The sequence below is a fragment of the Dipodomys merriami genome, unplaced genomic scaffold (assembly GCF_024711535.1).
Source record: "Dipodomys merriami isolate MVZ:Mamm:240054 unplaced genomic scaffold, mDipMer1.0.p SCAF_1, whole genome shotgun sequence".
Lineage (NCBI taxonomy): Eukaryota > Metazoa > Chordata > Mammalia > Rodentia > Heteromyidae > Dipodomys > Dipodomys merriami.
This window is the reverse complement of record NW_027202270.1, coordinates 52,194,105-52,215,750: the sequence shown is the minus strand read 5'-3', so window position 1 is coordinate 52,215,750 and position 21,646 is coordinate 52,194,105. Positions and strand designations below refer to the sequence as shown.

The 21,646-nt window shown below is 33.2% G+C and overlaps 1 protein-coding gene across 5 annotated transcripts in view; it reads right to left on the bottom strand.

Moving 5' to 3' along the window:
* Positions 1 to 21,646, bottom strand: part of Kcnh7 (potassium voltage-gated channel subfamily H member 7) — a 467,602-nt gene that overhangs the window by 43,764 nt on the left and 402,192 nt on the right. For all 5 annotated transcript variants that reach the window (XM_070021893.1, XM_070021895.1, XM_070021899.1 and 2 more), the window contains 2 exons: positions 18,296 to 18,695; positions 9,758 to 9,957 (listed from right to left, as the gene is read on the bottom strand). In XM_070021893.1, coding sequence (XP_069877994.1) covers positions 9,758 to 9,957; positions 18,296 to 18,695 — 600 coding nt within the window. The remainder of the gene's footprint in view (positions 1 to 9,757; positions 9,958 to 18,295; positions 18,696 to 21,646) is intronic.

Here is a 21,646-nt window from a genome sequence, read left to right as displayed (position 1 = left end):
CTGTACCAGATGGGATATTTGCTCCTTGGAAATGTTAAGGCCAGACAAAAATGCAGTTGTTTTGTATTAAAAGTGATAGCCATATGAGGAACCGTCTGCCTTGTGCAAAACAGCATTTCAAAATGGAAATTCTCCCTTTCACCAAGCATATGGCCCCTCCTATGAAAGACACTGAGTGATACCTGGTTTGCTGAACATTCCAGGTACTTTTGTGTCTCTTCACACATCTGCTCCCACCACTGAGTCATATGCCAGTATCTATTTGTGCCAGTTCTACCAGCTAGTGGGATTACATAATTCAACCACATAGTACATAAAATAATGACATTTTGTACAAGAGAGAACAATTCCTACCTCTCCAACTATGAAAACAGAGATGAATTCTTTGGAAAAGTTGTATAATAGTGAATCACTTTTTAAAATGCAACAGATTGCTGAATTAAATAGGAGACTATATATTTAAAAAGTAGAAATATTATGTCATTCATGAACTAGACTTATAATATGCCTCACCTTAAAAGTGACTCAAAATTAGAAATATTTGGAAATGAAAATCATACTCTGATAATATACAGAACAAAGAAGAAATGGTTTAGGAATTACTGAAAGAACACTTCATATCAAAATCCATGGAAATCAAAAAATTGTAACAAGTAAAAATTATAAAAAAGTGAAATGTTTACTCTTAATGCCTTTGTTATTAAAGGAAGATTGAAATCCAAAAGACATAATACAAATATTAAGAATGCCAGAATTAGCCAAAAAAGAGAACATATTCAAGGAGATACTAAAAATGAAAAGAATAGTACCAGGAAATCATATATCCAAGGATTATTCCTCTAAAAATAGAATGAAAATATGTACACCTTTCTAAGATTTCTTAAGAACAAAGAATAAGCAAATTTATACAAGGTTTTGGATGGTATAGAAGATGTATGAACAGATAGAAAAAAAGATTAAATGCCTTGTTAGAGAAACTTTCTTGCAATCCTGTAGCAAAATGAAATATATGCATCTTTTACAAAATAGAAATCATTAGCAAACAAACCATTATTATAAATCACTGCTACAGTAGAACAGGAATGATGGCTAAACACCTATTAAAACTAGCAGGACCAGATGACTTTACACCTAGTTCATTTCTAACACATAAAGAGCATATATATATTTATTGTTGCTAATTAGTAACATTGACAATATATTACAGTATTTTACAAAGCACTATGTATTTGAGAAAGAACATTTTAAGAATATTGGTTTTCATGATGGGGACTTTTCATTATAATTGTTTTAGAGATTCTAATGAACTAAAGAAATGCGTTACTTAAAAAGAGAAAATAAAATTTTGCCTTTTGGTTACTTTTAGGATTTTATTCTTAGTACATACAAAGAGTCCATATTCAAGAGAACTCCTCTATAACACAAACCAAAAAAAAAAAAAGCAAACTAAAACAGTCTTAAAAAATGGCCTACTAGATCAAGGCAAAGAATGTGTTAAAGCAACTGTGTAGAAGGTAGTTTAATTTTACCTTACTCATTGATAGATAAACATGAAAATTTGTAATATATTTCATCTGACTAAAATACACAAAATACAAGGATAAGTTTAATTATAAAGATAAGAATTTTTGAGAAGAAACTAATGAAAATTAATAGAGTTTTTTTAAAGGTGTGAATTAGTGGTTGTGTCCCTGGCCAAATATTAGAATAGACAGGCAAAAGTCTTGATGTTGCTAAAGCAGTTCTTATTTTAACTGTTGTAGGGTAGATCTGAAGCACTGAAATTTCATTAAAATATTTCAGATATTTTAATATTCAGCAAGGACAATAACAATATTAAAATTCCAAGGGTAGAAAAAAATACACAATTTGCTGAAAGGAAAGGATTACAGCTGTTTGAAGTTCATTATCTATTTATTCCTGAAGAACCCTGGAATGAAGTGTCAAGAAATGGCAAGGCTTTGTGACATGTTCCTAGTAAACACATATATGAGTGGGGTAGGTATATATGTATACTTAGAACATAAAAGGATGTGGATATGTATATACTTAGGTAATATATGGGTAAATATGGAGGTGCTTATGTATGTGACACATCTACTATCAAAGAAGATAATTTCAATCCTGAGAAAAATCAATCAGGCTATGATATGTGAGAAAAGTTAAAATTATGTAAATATGATTTCAGCAATTATGATTAATTAGATGTGTGTTCAAGGGTTATTGATAGGATATCAATAATATATTTTATAGATATATAATATATAATTCTAGAATTATATATTATAATTATGGTATTATATATATTCTGTATAATTCTATAATTCAATAATTATAATTCAATAATTATATAGAATATATATTACATAATTAAACTTTAAAAAGGTAGATCTTAGTGTTTCATTTGCTTTAATGATTAAACAAATCCTGTCTTTCCAGTTAAGGACTGACAGTATAAAATCCATAAACTCATAAGAACCATTTTTTATATTTAATAAAAATATTACTAAAGGACATTTTTAGGTAACTTTGTGCTTTGATGGGTGAAAATGAAAGGCAAGATAATAAAGAAATATATTTATTTAAAAATTTCACTTACATTATTTTTATGCTTAAAAAGAATGAGGTACATTATTACTTATAATATATCATATAAGTATATTATTACTTACAATATTTTATTCCCTATTATTACTTATATTCCCCTTTTCTCTATTTTTTTTGCTTTTGACCATTATACAAATACCTCCTCTATGCTTTAAGAATGTTACTATCTCTGATGGTTTAGTCCATATGATTTGTTTTCCCTTTTATTAGTTGTGCTTTTAAACTTTTTTTCTGACATTATATCCCAGTCTGTTCTTCAAATATCTAGTCAGAAGAAATTGGCTTCAGGTTGAGGTATTATTGCTGGTATTATTTACTGTTAATTTTTTAATGGCTGGTAGATCAAGCAAATGCAATTAAATTATGGACTATAATTCCCATCTTGGAAAATATCGCTAATATTCCTGACATTCACAAGCTGTGATTTACAGTGTAAAAGGAAAGGATACCTAGAAATGAAATCCAACTATTCAAAGAAAATAACTGTCTCAACAACATATAGTGCACACTGATTTGTTTTCACAGTGCAGTATGTCTTTATAAATGTAGACATATTTTAGCACTGTAAGGGTGGTAGAACATACTGCTCTATAAAGATTACCAGTAGAGAGGGCAATATGAACTACAACATAAATAAATAACACCTAGCATTATTATAAAGAGTTAGGAATACATTATCAGAATCAATGGCCTTCATTATAAAGAAAATACCATTCAGATGTTCCTAAGATAAATATGTTTATATGACTGTTTAAATGTAAAAGAAAATGATCCTCCTGGCAAAATAGGAGCCAAGATGCCAACTAAAATATGTTCTTCAAAAGTTGTAATAATTATGTTTTCCCTATCCATGGATAAAAACATGTCTAATGGAAGAAAAGCAATATATTTGAATATCCTGAGTTAAAGGATCACTTAGGGCGATATATGGTCATTTGGCTTGTATGAATTACTTCCGCTAATTTTCAACCTTAATAAAGAATAAAAAACCTGATACATTAGTAAGACATATACATGTCCATTCATAATATAAATCATAAGTCCCCTAGGAATGCTTTCCATTGAAGAAAGTATCTGGTTTATATTCTGAAGAAGATTGAGGATGGTTTGCTTCCCATAAGTTTGAGAAAGGCTGAATTACTGTAATTTCTGAACTAAAAGAGACATAAGGTCATATTTCTGAGGACTATTTGGTTTGTTTGTTTGTTTATTTTTGTCAGTCAAGGGCTTGACCTCTGGGCCTGAGCACTGTCCCTGAGCTCTTCAGCTCAAGGCTAGCATTCTGTAACTTGAGCCACAGCGCCACTTCTGGTTTTCTGGTGGTTAATTGGAGATAAGACTCATGGATTTTCCTGCTCAGGCTGGCTTTGAAATGTGATCTTCAGATTCAGCCTCCTGAATAGCTAGGATTACAGGTGTGAGCCACTGGCGCCCAGCTTGAAGACTATTTTATAACTGAATTTGATGATTTATTATTGGATTAACCTGCATGGATTAAATGGTCTGAAGCAGAATTCGTTTTGAATGAGTCCTCCTTCCTGCCTCTTCCAAAAAGCTTCTCAAACCACATCGTGCCCTTTAGTATAAGGGACTGTACAGTAGATCTTTAATCTACAGGATCATTATTTTAAGAAGTTTCAAACAGTTCGGGACATCATCCTCACTGTCCTACTCCTGTAAGAGAAACATTAGAAACAAATGGAGAAAACTGAGCCTCTGAGTGTTTCCACTATCCCAGCTGTGTCTCTGCAATGTCTGTGGATCCTGTGTAAAGCCAAGGATAATGCTGTCCTTCTTTCTCTTGTTTCAGGACTGATAAAATCCTGGATCCTTCACTAAAGAGCGCACTTTGTCAGGGAGTAGCCTGATGCCTTCTGTGTATTAAGTCCTTACTGATGATAGTTGGAGAACAGAATGAAAGGACTATCATCACTTGTGAAAGCTGACTGAGCAGGAATCATTTGTGACCCCAAAGCACCAGAAGCCTGTCCTGAGCCTGGCACTCTCCATATCAGGAAGCTAGAGAGTATGCACCATTCTCTGTGGTATTTTCAAGATGCTAAGGGTAAAAAGACTTGATGCAAAATAGGGAGGGCAAAGGAACTGTGCCCTTTATCAAGCACCTCTTATTCAGGGCTGATTATAGTAGGTGATCAAGAGAGACAGACTTTGTGTTAATTGTAGGCTTCTTATTAGTGTTATAGATCTAGTTCATCAGAACCAAGCAATCCCTGTCAATGAATCAACAAACAGAAGAAAATGACCTCTCAATTGCACTGTGCAAAAACTGTCCTTAAATCAATTCTTAAATGGTTTTTATTTAGAGAAAACCAAACTATTGTTGCCAGTCTTGTGGCTCATTATCATTAAAATGAACAGTTTTTGCAAATCTCCATGACTCCCTTTAAAGTGTAGAAGTTTAGTCAGATATGAGGGAACACTTTTAATAGCTTTATTGCAACTCTATCATACAGTGATCAATTATGTATTTTTCAGTGATTATACCTATAAATTGCCACATATAAATGAGCTTTAGAAAAAGTTAGGGGGAGAAATATGAAGCAGTCTCAAAAGCATGTGATGTTACCTTGTAAATATTTTTTATGCTAGTGATAGAATATATTGTCATGAAACTGTTGTTGAGATGTTGAATGTAACTACAAGATCTTACAGCATTTCACTATGGTGCATCAAAACTGTGATTTGAAGGTTTTGCCCATACAACATCATTTAGTAAAGTATATAGAAAAAGTGTCACAGAGATCAAAATGGTATAGAGTTAGATCAGAGAGACAGAGACAGACAATAAAGAAACATTCTGACAGACAATAGAGAAACTAGAAACATGTTGTAAAAGAAAAGAAAATAAAATTTTCATTAAATCTCCCCCTACACATCATTTAAGTTTCAAGACATGATTTTTTTTTATTGAGTAAGCCACCATTTATTATTAACTTGCCCACCTTGATTGGCTTTGTTTGTCATTTCCATTACAAATGCTATTTTACTCAGACTACTTCAATGCTAAGTATTTTTAGCCTACTAGGCTGATTCTTGATTAAAATCGCCATAAACCTTTTCTCCCTCCACTTTTGTCCACTATTAATTCTCTGCCTGACCTGAGAGCCTGGATGGGGTAGTGTTATGCTGTCAATTTTTCTGCTTTGATCCTGAAAGCCAACACCTACTTTCTCTTTGCTTTCTTGCTTGTCATTAAAGAAAATTTATCTATTCATCACTATTTCTAAGCTATTCTTCCAACCACCTTTTGACCCTGTCTCTCACTATCTCCTCTATTAGTGTTCCAACCTAAAAAGTACTCAATCATTCTCCTGTCTTCCTAAAATAAAGTTACTTCTATATTACACACCAAATTCTGCCTATATTTCTGCTTTGACTCCTAACCTTGTCTGTATCTGAAATGGTCTCCTTGGTTCTCTCTCATTAATAATTCTATCATCAACTTAGACCAGTGGTTTTGGAATAACAACAGTCCGTTGTTATTTATGGTTCATAAATAAGGCAAGGTCAGATTCTCAGTATAGAAAGTGGAGGAGGGAGGTGGGCAACAGACAGGTTGGAATACACATTCAGCGTATTTGAGAACTGGTGCTTATCATTTGAAAGCAATGAGCTTACAAAAAGGGAGGAGAAATTAAGTGACTTGCCCAAGATTAGTGGCAGATTAAGAGAGAGTACTTGTGTCTTCTGATTCCCTATTCTGTATTCATTTCTGTCATTCAGGTGTTTCTTGTTTGGTATGGAAAGAGTGTTTTTAGGCAAGAAAGAAATGCTCCATTAAATGTCCATAAAGGATTTCTTCCATGCCATTATATCTAATATCAAAGACGATTCCATCCTAAAGAGATTGCTCCCTTCTATCCAGAATGGTATATGGGCCCTCAGGGTCATCTTCATATAGGGCAGGCTCTTACGTGTTATGTGACATGGAAGATTATTTTCACTTTCTTGGCAGTGTTATAACTAAATCAATGGCAGGGTAACCTCAAATGTTTCAGGATAAGTAAAAATATAGTTTTATTTGAGAAACTACAAGGTCTAACTTGAGAAATGGCCTTTTGACTCCTAGCAAGGAAAATTTCTGCAGGAATAATGAGATTCTCAAGAATTAACTTGTGCACATTTTTTTTTATTATTTTTTACAATCTTGTCTGAAATCAGACTTTAAAGAACATGTTCCTTTCACTATCTTCATTATTTGGTTTCTTTTCTTCATGTTCTCTGAACCATTTTTGTTTGAACTGAGAGAGATCTATTACTGTTCCCAAAATGTTTTAATTCTAGAACATAAGTTTCCAGCAATAAGTTTCAGAAAAGTAAAAATATAGGCAATTAGTAATATAATGCCCCCCCTCTTTTTTTAAAAAAAAAGAAAGTCAATTCCTATTTTTATGTGATCTACCAAGAAGCCAAAGCTTTAGGTTATGAAACTAATTTTAGAGTACTTAATAATAAACTTTGACTGAAAAAACTTGTACTTCACTTGAACATGGTTGAACAGTAAAAATGACCTGAAATGTTTTATGAGAAATTATATTTAAGATTATACTTAAATGAGATAACATGGAATGCTGATGCAAAATACAACAGTTTGATGTATTTTTATGTATCACAATAAATTTATGTATCACATAAATTTAAATCATTTTCAACTGTTATTAAATTAAAGTTATTTAATAGTAAATATTCAGGACATAAGGATTTTAATGACTGTAACAATGTGGTTTTGGAGGTAAAAAAAGCCCACTTTGATTTTTTTTTACCTCTCAATATTCTAAGAGTACAGTTGCTTTTCTCTAATCAACTTTGTTTCACATATCATGGTTAATAAGCAAGCATCTTCCATTTGCCAAGTTTTCAGAGTTATCTTGATCTTTGATTTTTTTACTCACTTTGCAGTCACAAAATGAAAAATGTAGACACTGTGTACAAACAAGAAGTTCGTGCAAAGTCAAGTTCTCAAAACCACATGCAAGACTCAGCGGCACATGGTTTAGAGCTCACGCACTCCAGGATCATGTAACACTGGCATGCAGATGAGAGGAAAGAAAAGCACCTACATCATGAAAATAGAGAATGATGAAAGAGAATGACATTTTCTTTATGACAATTATCTAATGCAAACCGTATACCCATAACCTTTACCAGAGTGGAAATAAGGGCAGAGGAATATATTTTTGTGGAACATGGGAAATTATATATAAACATTATTAGAGGTCAAGTTGTTGATAAGATTTAAAAAATTCTGTTCTGTACTTGGCCTCCTCCAAATTCTCTTCCCCAGTTTCTTGCTTTGTTTTTCCTCCATTATATCATGCAAAAAAAAAGATAAAAACTACATTGGAAATCATTTAACAAGCTCTAAACCTGACAGATAAACAAGGGAATTCTCCACAATTTACACGAGAATTAAATTGTATATAAATACCTCCTGTTCTTACCGGTGGGTGTTGTGATTCCATGTATTAAGGTGTGAAGCAGACAGGAAAGAGATAAATCTTTCATAAGTACATTGTAAATAGGCAAGTGGTATCTAAACCATATTCATAGGTAATAGAGTCAAACAATGAAAGGTAAATAGTTGTCACAAAATAGACTTTATCAAAAAATGGTCATAAAACGAGTTCATGGAGAGGAGGTAAAATAAATTATTTTTAGTACATTTATTGAAATAATCTGAAAGTATGGAATGATAAAATTGAGTGATACATATTTTGGTTAAAAATTCCTGACCCTGCTTCAGCCAACCCAGCAGAAAAGATTTCCTCAAGAATTTTTGAATGCTGATACTTTTGCTAATCAGTCATACTGATGGAAATATATGAAAGTAATCAACATATAAGTGCTCTGTCTTACAAGATTAAAATATTCTCTTAGAGAAGTCAATTTAGGAAATGAATTATTTTACTATGAACTTTGAGATAATTTGAAATAACTCATTGAATTTAGCTGTAGCATTTTCCATTATGTGATAATTTGATTAGCTCTTGAACTTAAAAAGCTTATGTCTTTATTTTTCAGATAAATCACACACAACTTTGATAAACTTATTCACAATTTATGTTTCATAATTTGGGCAATATTCCAATGTATACCATTGCTGCTCTCTGAATCTTTTGCATTTGTGTAAGAAAACGTCTGGTGAGAGTAAAATATTAAGCTAAATTATACACTAAGATCCAACATAAAATTATACTATGCATTTGGTGTCATTAAATGCAATTTATTTTGTTTTCTAAAAAAATTCTCAAACACTTTTTGCCCTTCGGAAGACTAGTCAGTCTCATAGGTACTAGATCTTGATTTATTTTCTCTATGGTGTACCATAGTATTTGGGTTTATTGCATAACTTATCCTCAGCAATCTATCTTTAAATCAAAACAGCAAGGTAAATGCTATGGGAAATACTGCTAGTAATAAAGAGGATCCCTTTGGACCACATTAGTTTTAATTATGTGGAGTTTTGAGCAGTGATACAGGAGGTGAGGTGATGACAAGTGATTTTTTGATGTTGAATTTGCTTAAAAGATATGAAGGAATCCATATCCCCCTTTGAAAGAAAAGATTCATTAAATCAAGTATATCAGAGGTGCACAATGTCAATTGTTTGAAATATAGGAAAGAAGATGTTCAAAGAAGCATGAACTTCCTATCTGAAAGTGCTCATGATGTACTTAAGTTCCCTAACCTCTCCCATAAGTTTTCAAAAGGTCCTTTTTTTTTTAAAATTGGCTAACTCTTGGATCTCTGGGGGAATTGTAGTTGCTAAATTTTAATTAGACATTGGTCTAGCAATTTCTTTGCATTCAGGAAAATTATTTCTGTCGTGAAAACCCAAGCGCTGGTTAATGCAGTGCTTTCTGTAACCAGCAGGGGAACTCTACCACACCCAGCTATATCAGTTTGCATCATGTTATAATGCCTTCGCCACACAGTATAACTAGATATAGCACCATGCAATGCCATGAATTGAGAATGAGACACTATCTCCAGGGGAGAAAATAAACATCCGAGAGAGAAAAAGAAAAACAAAAGCAAGGGGTTCAAAGCTGGTGAGACTGGGATTTTTTCCACTTTGGCTAGCTATAGTGCCTCTGGCACTTTTTTTTTGGGAAACAGAAATACATACCATGTTCATGTCAATGCCATTGGTGTATGTCCATGCATGCTGGAAATACTCTTCAAGCCGCTGCCTCAGAGGGTTGGGGATTTGGTGGAAGCGAATAAATTCTTTTACTCGAAGCATCTGCATATGGTACCTGGCAGTTCCCGAGTAGAGTCTTTGGATAATTGCAGAAACATTTCCAAAAATGCTTGCATACATTAGAGCTGGATTAGATTAAAAAAAAACAAAATTATGGGAGAACACTGTACTTGGATGTAATATTCTTTTCATAATTTCAATCATGGAGATTGTGATTACCTTAATCCAGTTGTGCCAATGTACCACTGCCCCTCTCCCGCAAAAAGAAGTCAAACTAATATGCATGTGCATCTGACAGTCTGACATCTAAAGACAGAGATTACTCAGATTCCTCGTGGATTCTAAATTAAAGTAAAAACTGATTGCTTGTAATTTCAGGTTGTACACGGGAGGAGTGTGCAAGTCATATTAGGGGTCATCATACTCTTTCTCCTTCCTCTTCCTCTTTCTCCTTCTCTTCTCTCTCTTCTCCCCCCTTCCTCTTTTGCTAATACTAGGGTCTTAACTGAGGGTCTTCTGTTTACTAGTAAGGCACTACACCTCTGATCCACGCTTCCAGCCATGAATACTTTGTCTTGAAAAATTTCTGACATAAAAATACCTTTCAGAGATGATCTTAAAGCTAACTTTTGTTTGAATTGAAGTAAAAATATTTATTTTTGAAAAAATATTATGTATCATCTCTTCACTATAAATCTAACCTTTTTATAAATCAACATCTATTATAAATTTTAATTTTATTTTGAACACTTTTTCAATTTTTAAAGAGATGACCAACTGTTTAAGGAATCTATACATTATTATATTGTCAATAATGTATTTCAAATAATTCATCATAGTGTTCTGTAAGAAAAAATATATATATATTGTTAGTCATGGGGCTTGACCTCTGGTGCTGGGCCCTGTCCTTGAGCTCAAGGCTAGTGCTCTACCCCTTGAGCCACAGGAAGGTCTCAATGTTCCTGACCAGGCTGGCTTTGAACTGTGATCCTCAGATCTCAGCCTACTGAGTCACAGATACCCAGTGGGGGGGAAAAATATGGGGCAAAACTGCTCTGATGTCCCTTGGTATCCTTTCAATGCTTGGGTAGATACTATTATTTTTGCATTGTGGGCTAATTTTCATGATTTAAAATATATAATTTCATTTTGTACTTAGATTCGAAATTTTTAGCAAAGAATTGTTTTACTCTAAACAGAAAAGAACATGATACATGGTCTGTATTTGATGTTTAGGATCTGTTAGGAACTCAGAGATGTGGTAATACATGTTTCAGAGACTGGTAGAGCAGATTACCAGGCAGTGGGGAAAAGCAACAACAGCCCAGAAAGGAAAAAAAAAATCATGAAATATCTGATTCAACTACGTTCAAACAACATTTTTTTGAAACATACTACAATCATTGTTTTTTTAATGTAAGGCACTTGTTCACTTAAAAAAAAGTAGATTTAGGCTCTGTTAACCTAAAAAGCTTTCTTGGTCATTTGTTTTCTTTTTCAGCTTAGTTTCTTTGTATATCTTATAATGCTTGGGAGAAAAACCCTGGGAAAGAATCAGAGGTTAGGAAAACATTTTTTCTTCTAAACGCAGAACATTTTTGGATAGCATATCACATCATTTTTAGCCCATATAAATGATATAATTATCAATACATGCAGACTGGCCACATATAGAGTACAAGAAGCATACTTCCCATTGTATACATTTTGCCCTATGTCTCATTGTCATTACAATTTCTCCTTGCACACATGACTCAAAAGCTATAAATCAAATGTGATGTCACTGATATCATGTTCAGCTTAAATATTCAATTATTTTGAATGTATTTAACAATGAGGGAGAATATTTTAAATTTATTCATACATTTACTATTTCTTGATTATGTAATTCCTTTGTGTTCCTTTTATTTTTGTCAGTTGTAGTGTCTGAACTCTGGACCTGGGCACTGTCCCTCAGCTCTTCAGCTCAAGGCTAGCACTCTACCACTTGAGCCACAGCATCACTTCTGGCTTTTTCTGCTTATGTGGTGCTGAGGAATCGAACCCAGGGACTCATGCATACAAGGCAAGCGCTCTACCACTGAGCCACCTTCCCAGCCACTGTGTTCCAGGTTTTATAATTCTCCTGTCACTTGGAGAACTTTATGCATTTTCTGAGGGTCTTCTCATGATAAATCATGCTAGATTTTTATATCAGTTTTGAAGGATTATTTTAATTAAACATAAATTTCTATGTTAACAGATTTTGTTTTTAGTTTAGTAATTTAAATGTCTTAGTCCATGATCTTTTTGCTTCTGTCATTTCTCATAGAAAAACTTCTATCATGTTCTGTTATGCATAATGACTTTTTTTCTCTCTAGTGACTTCTAAGGTTTCCCCTTAAAAATAGTTTTGATCAACTTGATTATAATAAGCTTTGATATAATTGTTTATATTTAACATGTTTGAGATTCACTGAACTCCTGGCTCTGTAACTCATCATTTTCATAAGTCTTGGGGAAAAAACAGCCATTATTTTTCTGCTTGCTTCTTCTTTTTTGGGGGTAGTCCATACACACATTTGTTCAAGTGATTAGTCTTGTCTGTAAATTCTATTATCTCTGTCAGTTCAGGGTTTGGTTTATTGGATTCTCTCCTGTTAAAGGCTAAAGTTATTTTTCAGCTTTTAACCATATCTATTATTTTTAATTGGTACTGCCTAATTAAAAAATAAGTCTTCAATATTGTGGTGTTTCTCCTTTAAAATGCTAGACAGTGCTATTTTAAAAAATCATATTAACCAAACATAGAAATGTAAAAACTGCAGATTTTATGGGCACTATTTTGGTACATGTATATATTGTACAATGCATTAATCATATTACCCATGTCTATCTTCTTCTTCTTTTTTTTTTTTTGGTTCCAGTCGTGGGGCCTGAACTCTGGGCGCTGTCCCTCAACTCTTCAGCTCAAGGCTAGCGCTCTACCACTTGAGCCACAGTGCCACTTCCGGCTTTTTTCTTTTTGCTTATCTGGTGCTGAGGAATCGAACCCAGGGCTTCATGCATGCAAGGCAAGCGCTCTACCACTGAGCCATCTTCCTAGCCCCCCATGTCTATCTTCTTAAACATAGCATTCTTTTATAGTGAAAACATACAAAATCCCTATCTTATGCCTATCTAGCCATAACTAGTTACATATGGATCAAGTTCTTTACATTCTTTCTATTTTTGTACTCTGCTTCAAACTACCATTCCACTCTCAAATCCTGTGAAATATGTGTGAAATATATATATATATTTATTCACATATAGATGAAATTGTGAAATTCTCGTCTCTTTGTGCCACATTTCTTTTCTTTATCATAATGGTCTCCAGTTCCATTCATGCTTTTGCAAATGACTGAATTTGATTCTGAATTTGCAATCTGATGTGGATAGGTCCCATATTTTCTTAATCCCTTCATTGGTCAGTGGACATTTGTTGCTATTTCTTGTCTTGAGGATAATGGTGCAATGAACAGAGTAGTGGGGGGTATGTTCTGATAGACTGGTTTTGTTTCTTTGGCTATACTCAGTCCTGGATCCCGTGGTAGTTCTATTTCTGATTATGCCATGCTGCTTCCATGATATAACTACTACACTGCCACCGACAATGTATACATTTCCCCCATTCTTCACATCCTTTTTTTTAGCACTTGTTATCTTTAGTAATTTTAATAATAATATTCTTACTAGAGTAAGGTAATAAATATCTCATTAGGATTTTGATTGAAATTTCTTTAATGATTAGTAATGCATTTTATATACTTGTCATTTGTATGTTTCTTTTGAGAAATAATTTTTTATTCTATTGATTATTTTTAGTTGCATTAGTATTTTTGCTTTGTGTGTGTGTGTGTGTGTGTGTGTGTGTGTGTGTGTGTGTGTGTGTGTGTGTGTATGCATGCACACGTGTGCATGTGTTCTGGAAAGTAAACCTTGTCAGATGTATAGTTTGCAAATATCTTTTCCCAAACTGTAGGCTATCTTTTCCTTTGTTGTTTATATCTTCTGCCGTCTAGAAACATGCTCATTTAATGTAATCCCATTTGTCTATTACTTTTTTCCTGTACTTTGAGGATTTTGTCCAATAAATCTTGGCCATTAGACTTTGTTTTTGTGGAGAGATAGACTGCTTTGGAAATCAGGTTATAACTCTAGGCTATTTTTTAAAATTTTGATACAACTAGATAAGTCCTAGTACTGTGCCTTTGTTTTTCTCTGAGATTTTTACTGAATACTCCGGTAAATTGAGAGGTTTCTATTCTGCTGGTTGTAATTGGTGTGTCTCTCATACCTCTTTGAGCTCTGACAAGTGTTCAGTTTTCATTACTTATGTTTCTTTGCCAGATTTGAAAATCCCCATTCCTATGAATTTGCATCTTAGTGATCATCTTCTAAGTTTTCTGTATTGCAGATTCCAACACCTTAGTCTCCAGTGCCTCTGAACTTATTTTCTAAATCTAATGAACTGTTGCGATCTGCTTGGATTGTTTTTCCATTCAGTATTCAGTGCTGTCCAGAAGGTGCCTTCAGACAGGAGGCAAAAGCTGTCCTGGGCCATCTTGTTCCTTTTCTCAGAATTGCACTTTAATGCTTCTCTCCCAGAAACCTGAGTGGCTTTGTTTAGTTTTCTGTTGTTTGTTTGCTTTTCTGATTAGTAGGGAGAGAATGAGGTTCTAATGACTTCATCAGGTAGAAGGCAACTGCAGTAACTATTTTATACCTTCTATAAAATCAAGAAATTCTGTTAGGTTGGTAAGCAAGTCAGAGATGGAAGACATTTACTCTTATTTTGTTAGCTTGTGTGCATTTTCAAAATATGTATGTGTATATAAATTATGTAATTTACAATATATAACTTTTATGTAACGTATATATATATATATATGCACATATATACACGCATGTGCTATATTTCTAGAAATTGCTAGAAATTGAATAAACACCAAGTTATACTATAATCTTAAAATATAGACAGATATATAACATTTTTATACTTTTTCCATGATTGTTTACGTTTTTCCTTTATATTTTATTTTGACTTTAGTTTTTCTTTTTGTCAGTTGTGGGGTTTGAACTCTGGGCCTAGGTGCTGTCCCTGAGATCTTCAGCTCAAGGCTAGTGCCACAGCACCACTTTTGGTTTTCTGGTGGTTAATAAGAGTTTCATGGACTTTCCTGCCTGGGCTGGCTTTGAACCTCAGTCCTCAGATCTCAGCCTCTTGTGTAGCTAGGATTACAGTTGTGGGCCACCAGCACCCGGCTTATTTTGACTATTTTTAAAATAAATTATCTGGTGTCTAATTTTTATTCACAATTGAAAGTACATTTAAATAGTAACTTGTAAAAATGCTTCTATACATATTTGTGTTATTTGCACTAGTGAGATAATACTTTTTCCCTGGGACCAATTCTTGCTACATAGCACAGGCTGTAACTTACTAGGTAGCTCAGTTATAATTAAATCTGCCATCCTCCTGTCTGACCCTCTCAAAGTATTACAGATATCTGCTATCATGGACAGCTTTAGGTAATAAGTTTAATTTCTTTTCATTTTTTGAATTATATATATAATATGCATCATGAATTGTCTATTTGTTACAATTTGGCTTCGAAACATTTTCTATAATAAAGGTTAAGCTTAAAGAAACTGACAATTAGGGTTTCACCTGATAATTTCTGTAGTTATAATTGGCACATATATAATATATTACATTAAATTTTTGGTTGTGCTTTAAGGTAAAAAATATAAGCCTTCACACAGGTATTGGGACTATTACTTTGTATACAAATATAGCAAACAGGGAAAATCAAGTCATTTTTAATACACTTAGATCTTTTGGGAATATTAAGAATAAATATACATACCTACATAAATACAAAACTTCAGGATTATTATTGCTGAGTTTCAAGTCTTAATTATATATTTTATTTTATTTATTTTATAAAATGAGTACTAAATTTCTCAAGGAATACTTATATCTTTTCCTATTACTATTAAACTTTATACAATTTATTTGATTATGGTTTACAGAACCAAGTGTTTTATTATGAGACTCTTTTTTAATAGGGTGAGAGTTATTTTACTATATCCAGTTTGACTTGTGTTTTTCCTCTTTTATGGTTGGAAGATAGTTCAGTCAGAAAAGATCATTAGATTTCATCTTCAGAATAACCAGCAAAAAGCATGGCTTGAAGGTATGACTTGAGTGGTAGAAGGCTAGCCTATCGTGTGTGAGGTCCTGAATACAAGCCCCAGCACTGAAAGAACAAAGCGAAAATTAAAAAAATAATAATGTAGTGTACAATTTACAAAGAAAGAAAAAAAAGGGAGAGAAAGAGTTGGAGGAGGGAGGAAAGAAGGAAAGCAGGAAACGAAAGAGAGAAGAGGGGTAGGGAGGGGAGGAAAGGGCAATGAATCTAAAGAATTGCCAACATTTCCTTAATTTAGAGGTTTAGGCCAAATAGAGAATTGTGATTTCTTTAATTGAAACTAAACAAAATAACAAATATCCCCATTAATTTCCATTAATCTTCATAGTGGTGAGTATTACTAAGTGGTGAGTTGCTTTAACTTAAGTATATATTTTAAACTCACTTGAATATTCTAAATTTTTAAGTATGCAAGGGTAGTTTTAGAGACAGAGAATGTCTCAGGCCATATAAGGCCTAAAAAACCTTTTGGTACATGCAGGACAGCAATGTGCGCTTCTTGTTATGCTTCTTATTGGCTGCCTGACTGTTAGTATTGTTAATTTTACATGGCCTTGAATAATGTTATAAATATCGAAATGGCCTCTGGAAGAAAAAGTGTTTCTCATTCCTGGATATTTTTCTTTTCTTATTTGCTACATATGGTGCCAAAATTTATGATTACAAGATATGCCTGTAATCCTGGGAGGCTGAGAACTGAGAATTGCAGTTCAAAGCCAGCCCAAGCAGGAAAGTCTATGAGGCCAGCAGTGGTGCTGTGGCTCAAGTGGTAGAGCACTAGATTGAGATGAAGAGCTGAGGGACAGCGCCCAGGCCCAGAGTTCAAACCTCAAGATCGACAAAAAACCAAAAAAAAGAGAGATAGTCCAGATATAATCACAAAATTGTTGGTCCATGTTTACTTTTGGAGACTCAATGTGTCTGGAATTTATATTTCTATATGTTTTAGTTGCTTACATTTCAATTTACTTGCGCATATAATGCTACCTCTGCAATTATAGCCAACACTTGGATTGAATTTGTAGACTATTTTAAGGGCTTAAAGAATGTTATTTTCTTATGCAAATATTATTAAAGTAAAAACACATAAATATAAAATACAATAAGAAAATAGAGGATAAACTGGGTAAATATAAATTTAAATATAAATTTCATAAATAAGTCTTATCTAAGCACATTTCAAAAATCAGTAAGTTGTACCATTAAAAATCACTTATCTGTTTTCCATCTAAGATCTGTATGCAATCTAAAGGTGATGCTTTTTTTTTTTTTTTTTTTGGTCCGGTCATGGGACCTGAACTCTGGGCCTGGGCGCTGTCTCTCAGCTCTTCAACTCAAGGCTAGCGCTCTACCACTTGAGCCACAGCGCCACTTCTGGCTTTTTTTTTCTTTTTGCTTATGTGGTGCTGAGGAATCGAACCCAGGGCCTCCGGTATGCAAGGCAAGTGCTCTACCACTGAGCCACCTTCCCAGCCCAGGTGATGCTTTTTTTTTTGAAGCTGTAAAAAAAAATCAATCATGCTATTGGGGATTGCCTCCTGGTATCATCAAGGTTACCTCCAATGATTTGACAGAGTAAATTAAAAAACATCAATATTAATTTAAAATTTCTTTACCTTATCCTAATCTTTTTATTATAAATAATACATATAATAAATTACATTCCATAACAGGTAAAAATCCATGACTTAGGTTTTGCCATAATGTCAAAGGAACTGGAAAATAACAGAGAAAAGCACTGCATAGAAATGTGTTGTGTATGTATGTGCATGCACATATATGTATATGTATATATATATGAAGGCAATATATGTATATAAAGTATTACAATTAAATATCTGTGTGGATGAATATGATTTTATCTTTGTATCTCTCCCTTTACCTATATTTATAGGGTAATTTAAGATATTTCCAATCATAACTTGACTTTTGCTTGAAATATAAAACAACCATTAGCAATAAATTAAAAGCATCTCTTAATGTAGTAATTTGAATGAAATATAATTTTCAGCTTCTGAATCCAAAGACCAATTACATACCCATGATTTCCTTTGTGTCCTTACAAAAAGATTGGGATCTGATGGAATACGGTACCCACATTTGTACTCTTGTTATATGCACGATTTTCTATACTTTTTTTTTTCTTTGCTTTACACTCAATGTTCTAGATATATTAGTTTTGTTGTATATTTTATCCTAACAGATAGCAAAAGAGAAATCTACTTACAGCCAATCAACATGACACAAATTGAAAAGATTTTCTCCGAATTGGTGTTAGGAGACACATTTCCAAATCCTACACTGGTTAAACTGCTGAAGGTAAAATAAAGTGCTGTGACGTATTTGTCTTTAATGGACGGTCCAGAACTGGAGTCACTGTCATTGTACCGTTTCCCAATTTGTTGTCCTAAGGAATCCAACCATCCAATTTTGTCAGTCAGATATGGCCTTTCTACATTCCCAATGGCATACCAAATGCAAGCCAGCCAGTGAGCAATCAGGGCAAATATGCACATTAAGAGCATTAGAACAGCAGCTCCATATTCAGAATATCTGTCCAGCTTCCTGGCCACTCTCACAAGACGAAGGAGACGAGCAGTCTTCAAAAGGCCAATTAATGTGGTCGTCTGTGGAAATAAGTGTGTACGGTTACACAGAGATTTTGGTAAGCAATTCAGACTGTGTTTGCATGAAACACAGTTGATAGAAACAGATTAAAATATGAGAACATTGAGAATAACTGAAACTTTAAATTAAGGACTAAGTTGATTCTTTAAGAAAAAGAACTGAAATCTGTTTTGGAAAATACTCTGAAAAATAAATGAGATATTACTTAAATATCTTTGCATGTAAGATCCATGGCTATAGAACTTGACGTTTTTTTTTTTTTTTTCTTTTTTGAACTGACTTTTAAGATCCAAGCAAGAACCTCATACTTCAAGGACAGTCACTAATGCATTCATTCACCCATAAGCATTCCAATGAGTTTCTTTGATGCCTAGAAGTCCTACACATCAAGATTATACTGTAGAACATAAAATCTACTTTTCTAATCTTAGGTAGAGAAACAAGAACTGCTGACTATTGAGGAGAGATGGAATGAAAAATATGACAATGGTGTTAAACTGAAGAGTATGAAAGAAGGTTTGTCAGGGAGGGCATGTATTATGGTAGTGATCATTTTGAAAAGGCAGGTGAAGAAAGTCTTGGTAAGTAGCTTACATTGAAATTGAGAAAGATCTGAATAATTAAGTAAGTGTAAGTGTAGGAACATTTATTGGATAATTGCATGCATTAATTACACTCTATATTTAAATATGTTTCTCCTTTTTTCCTTCATTGGTAATTGTTTCTTGATATCCCAATGACATTATAATTGTATTTTGCTTTCAGGTATGATTTCTGTAATTAATTGCATGATTATTACTGACCAGGTATCTAATAATAGGATATTTTTATATAATTACAGGATACTTAACCAGTTATTTGGACTTGAAATCTGTTAAGTACAAATTACAAGTTCATGTCTTAGGTTTCCTAAATAATGTCTACTATAAGTACTATATAATTCACAGGGCATATAATTATTCCATAGTTACATGGTATTTACCAATCAATTATTGAGTCATTTTTATCTGTTCATTGTTGGTGTTTATTTTACAAATTGTATCCAACTGTGTTAAGAACATGTACATCTTAATTAAAGAAACAGCTTAGGAATAACTATGACTCCATGCCTATTAATATTATTTGTGAAAAATAATTGCTAGAGAAAAATTTTCCATTAAAATGGATTAATAACTGTTTTAATAATTGTTACAATGAGTTCTGCTTTGTTTTCCTTCTTATGCCACAGTGGTCACAGGAGGAAAATTAATTAGTTTCCTTTGAATTTTTTTCTGTAAGACTGAAACACTACAAAAGTGAGACAAGTATTTGTAGTTTAGATGAGCTTATTACAACTAGATTCTGGCTATTAAAACAAGTTTTCTTCACAAAGAGAAATGTCCTTTATTTTCAATGTTGTTATTCCTTTTTACAGTCAATGAAGATAGGAGTGTTTTCCTCATATACTTAAAAACATATCTCCTTTCAGTGAATGATGGGGAGATTGAAGACAGCATTAGGTGTTCCTTAAAGAAATGCAAACATTCTCTCCTTGTATTATAAATATTTTTTAGTACTGAAGAACTAAAAAATATGATTAAATTTGGTTCCATACCAGTATGTTACCTTAGACAAATTACTCATATAATCTTGACCTTCAGTTTTTTCATCTGTGAGAATAACAATGTTTTACCTTACCCAATGGTTGATAATGCTCAATAGATACCAGTTCTTTATGTCTCTATTTAAACATCCTTACATTTTTGTTTCTACTAGTGGGCAAGACCTGTATGTTGTGAAATGGGTTGATGAAGTTCCTTCACTCTCCAGATGCATTACTTAGATTTCTGCAGTTCCAACTGGAAGACTTTCAATATTGGCTATGCAAACTCACCATGAACAAAACAGGGGCATTGAAAGACAAGAAGTATATCTGTATGACTTCTCAGTACCCTCAATTCAATATTTCACTTTTTTTTTTACAGTTCAAAATCCTGTGCTTCTTTTCCTATTTCTGATGCTCACTTGTGTTGAGAAATCAGAAATATTTGAAGATTATTTTTCAAATCTTGGAATTATTGTTAGTTTAGGAACAAAATGTCTCAAAATAAGTGAAATCCAATAAAAACTAGATAGTTGCTTGAACTATATGAAGTGCTTCAATTTTTTTCAATTAAATAGGCAGAGTATAATCATGACCTTAAAGTAAAAAAATGGGACCAAAATTTACCTTATAATACAGTGTAAACTCGTTTGACTGAAGATAATTGATACAAGAATGTATAAATATATATATTGCAGCTTACATGGTTGCATATATTAGATATACCATAGAAATCTCTTTCATGCTTTTTTTGGACAGTCATGGGCTTGAACTCTGGGCCTGGCGCTATCCTTCAGCTCTGCAGCTCAAGTCAAGTGCTCTACCACTTGAGCCACAGCGCCACTTCCGGTTTTCTGAGTGGTTTATTGGAGATAAGAGTCTCATGGACTTTCCTGCCCAGGCTGGCTTTGAACCGCATCCCTCAGGTATTAGCCTCCTGAGTAGCTAGAATTACAGGTGGGAGCCACCAGCACCCAGGTAACTTTAGTCTTATTTACATCGTTCAACATATTAGTTATCTCAAAATATTTAGTAATATTAAAACTAGATTCAAGTCCTTGGTTCAGCATTTCAATATTTACAAGGGCATATTTAGTAATTCAACCAAAGAGCTATACTTTGAATATGTATAAGCCTGTATAGGACCTGAGAATTTCCTAGCTTGTCATTACTTTATTTGTACCAAACTTCCCAATTACTTCTACCAACTGTGGCTTTTAACAAAGGCATTTACAACCAGATTGGGAAGTTTCTTCCAATTGGCACATTACTTTTTTTTTTTTTTGCTTTTATACTTAACATTATATCATGCTGTCATTTAAATTCACATTGTCTTTCCTCCCAGTGACACAGAAAATTGACCAAATG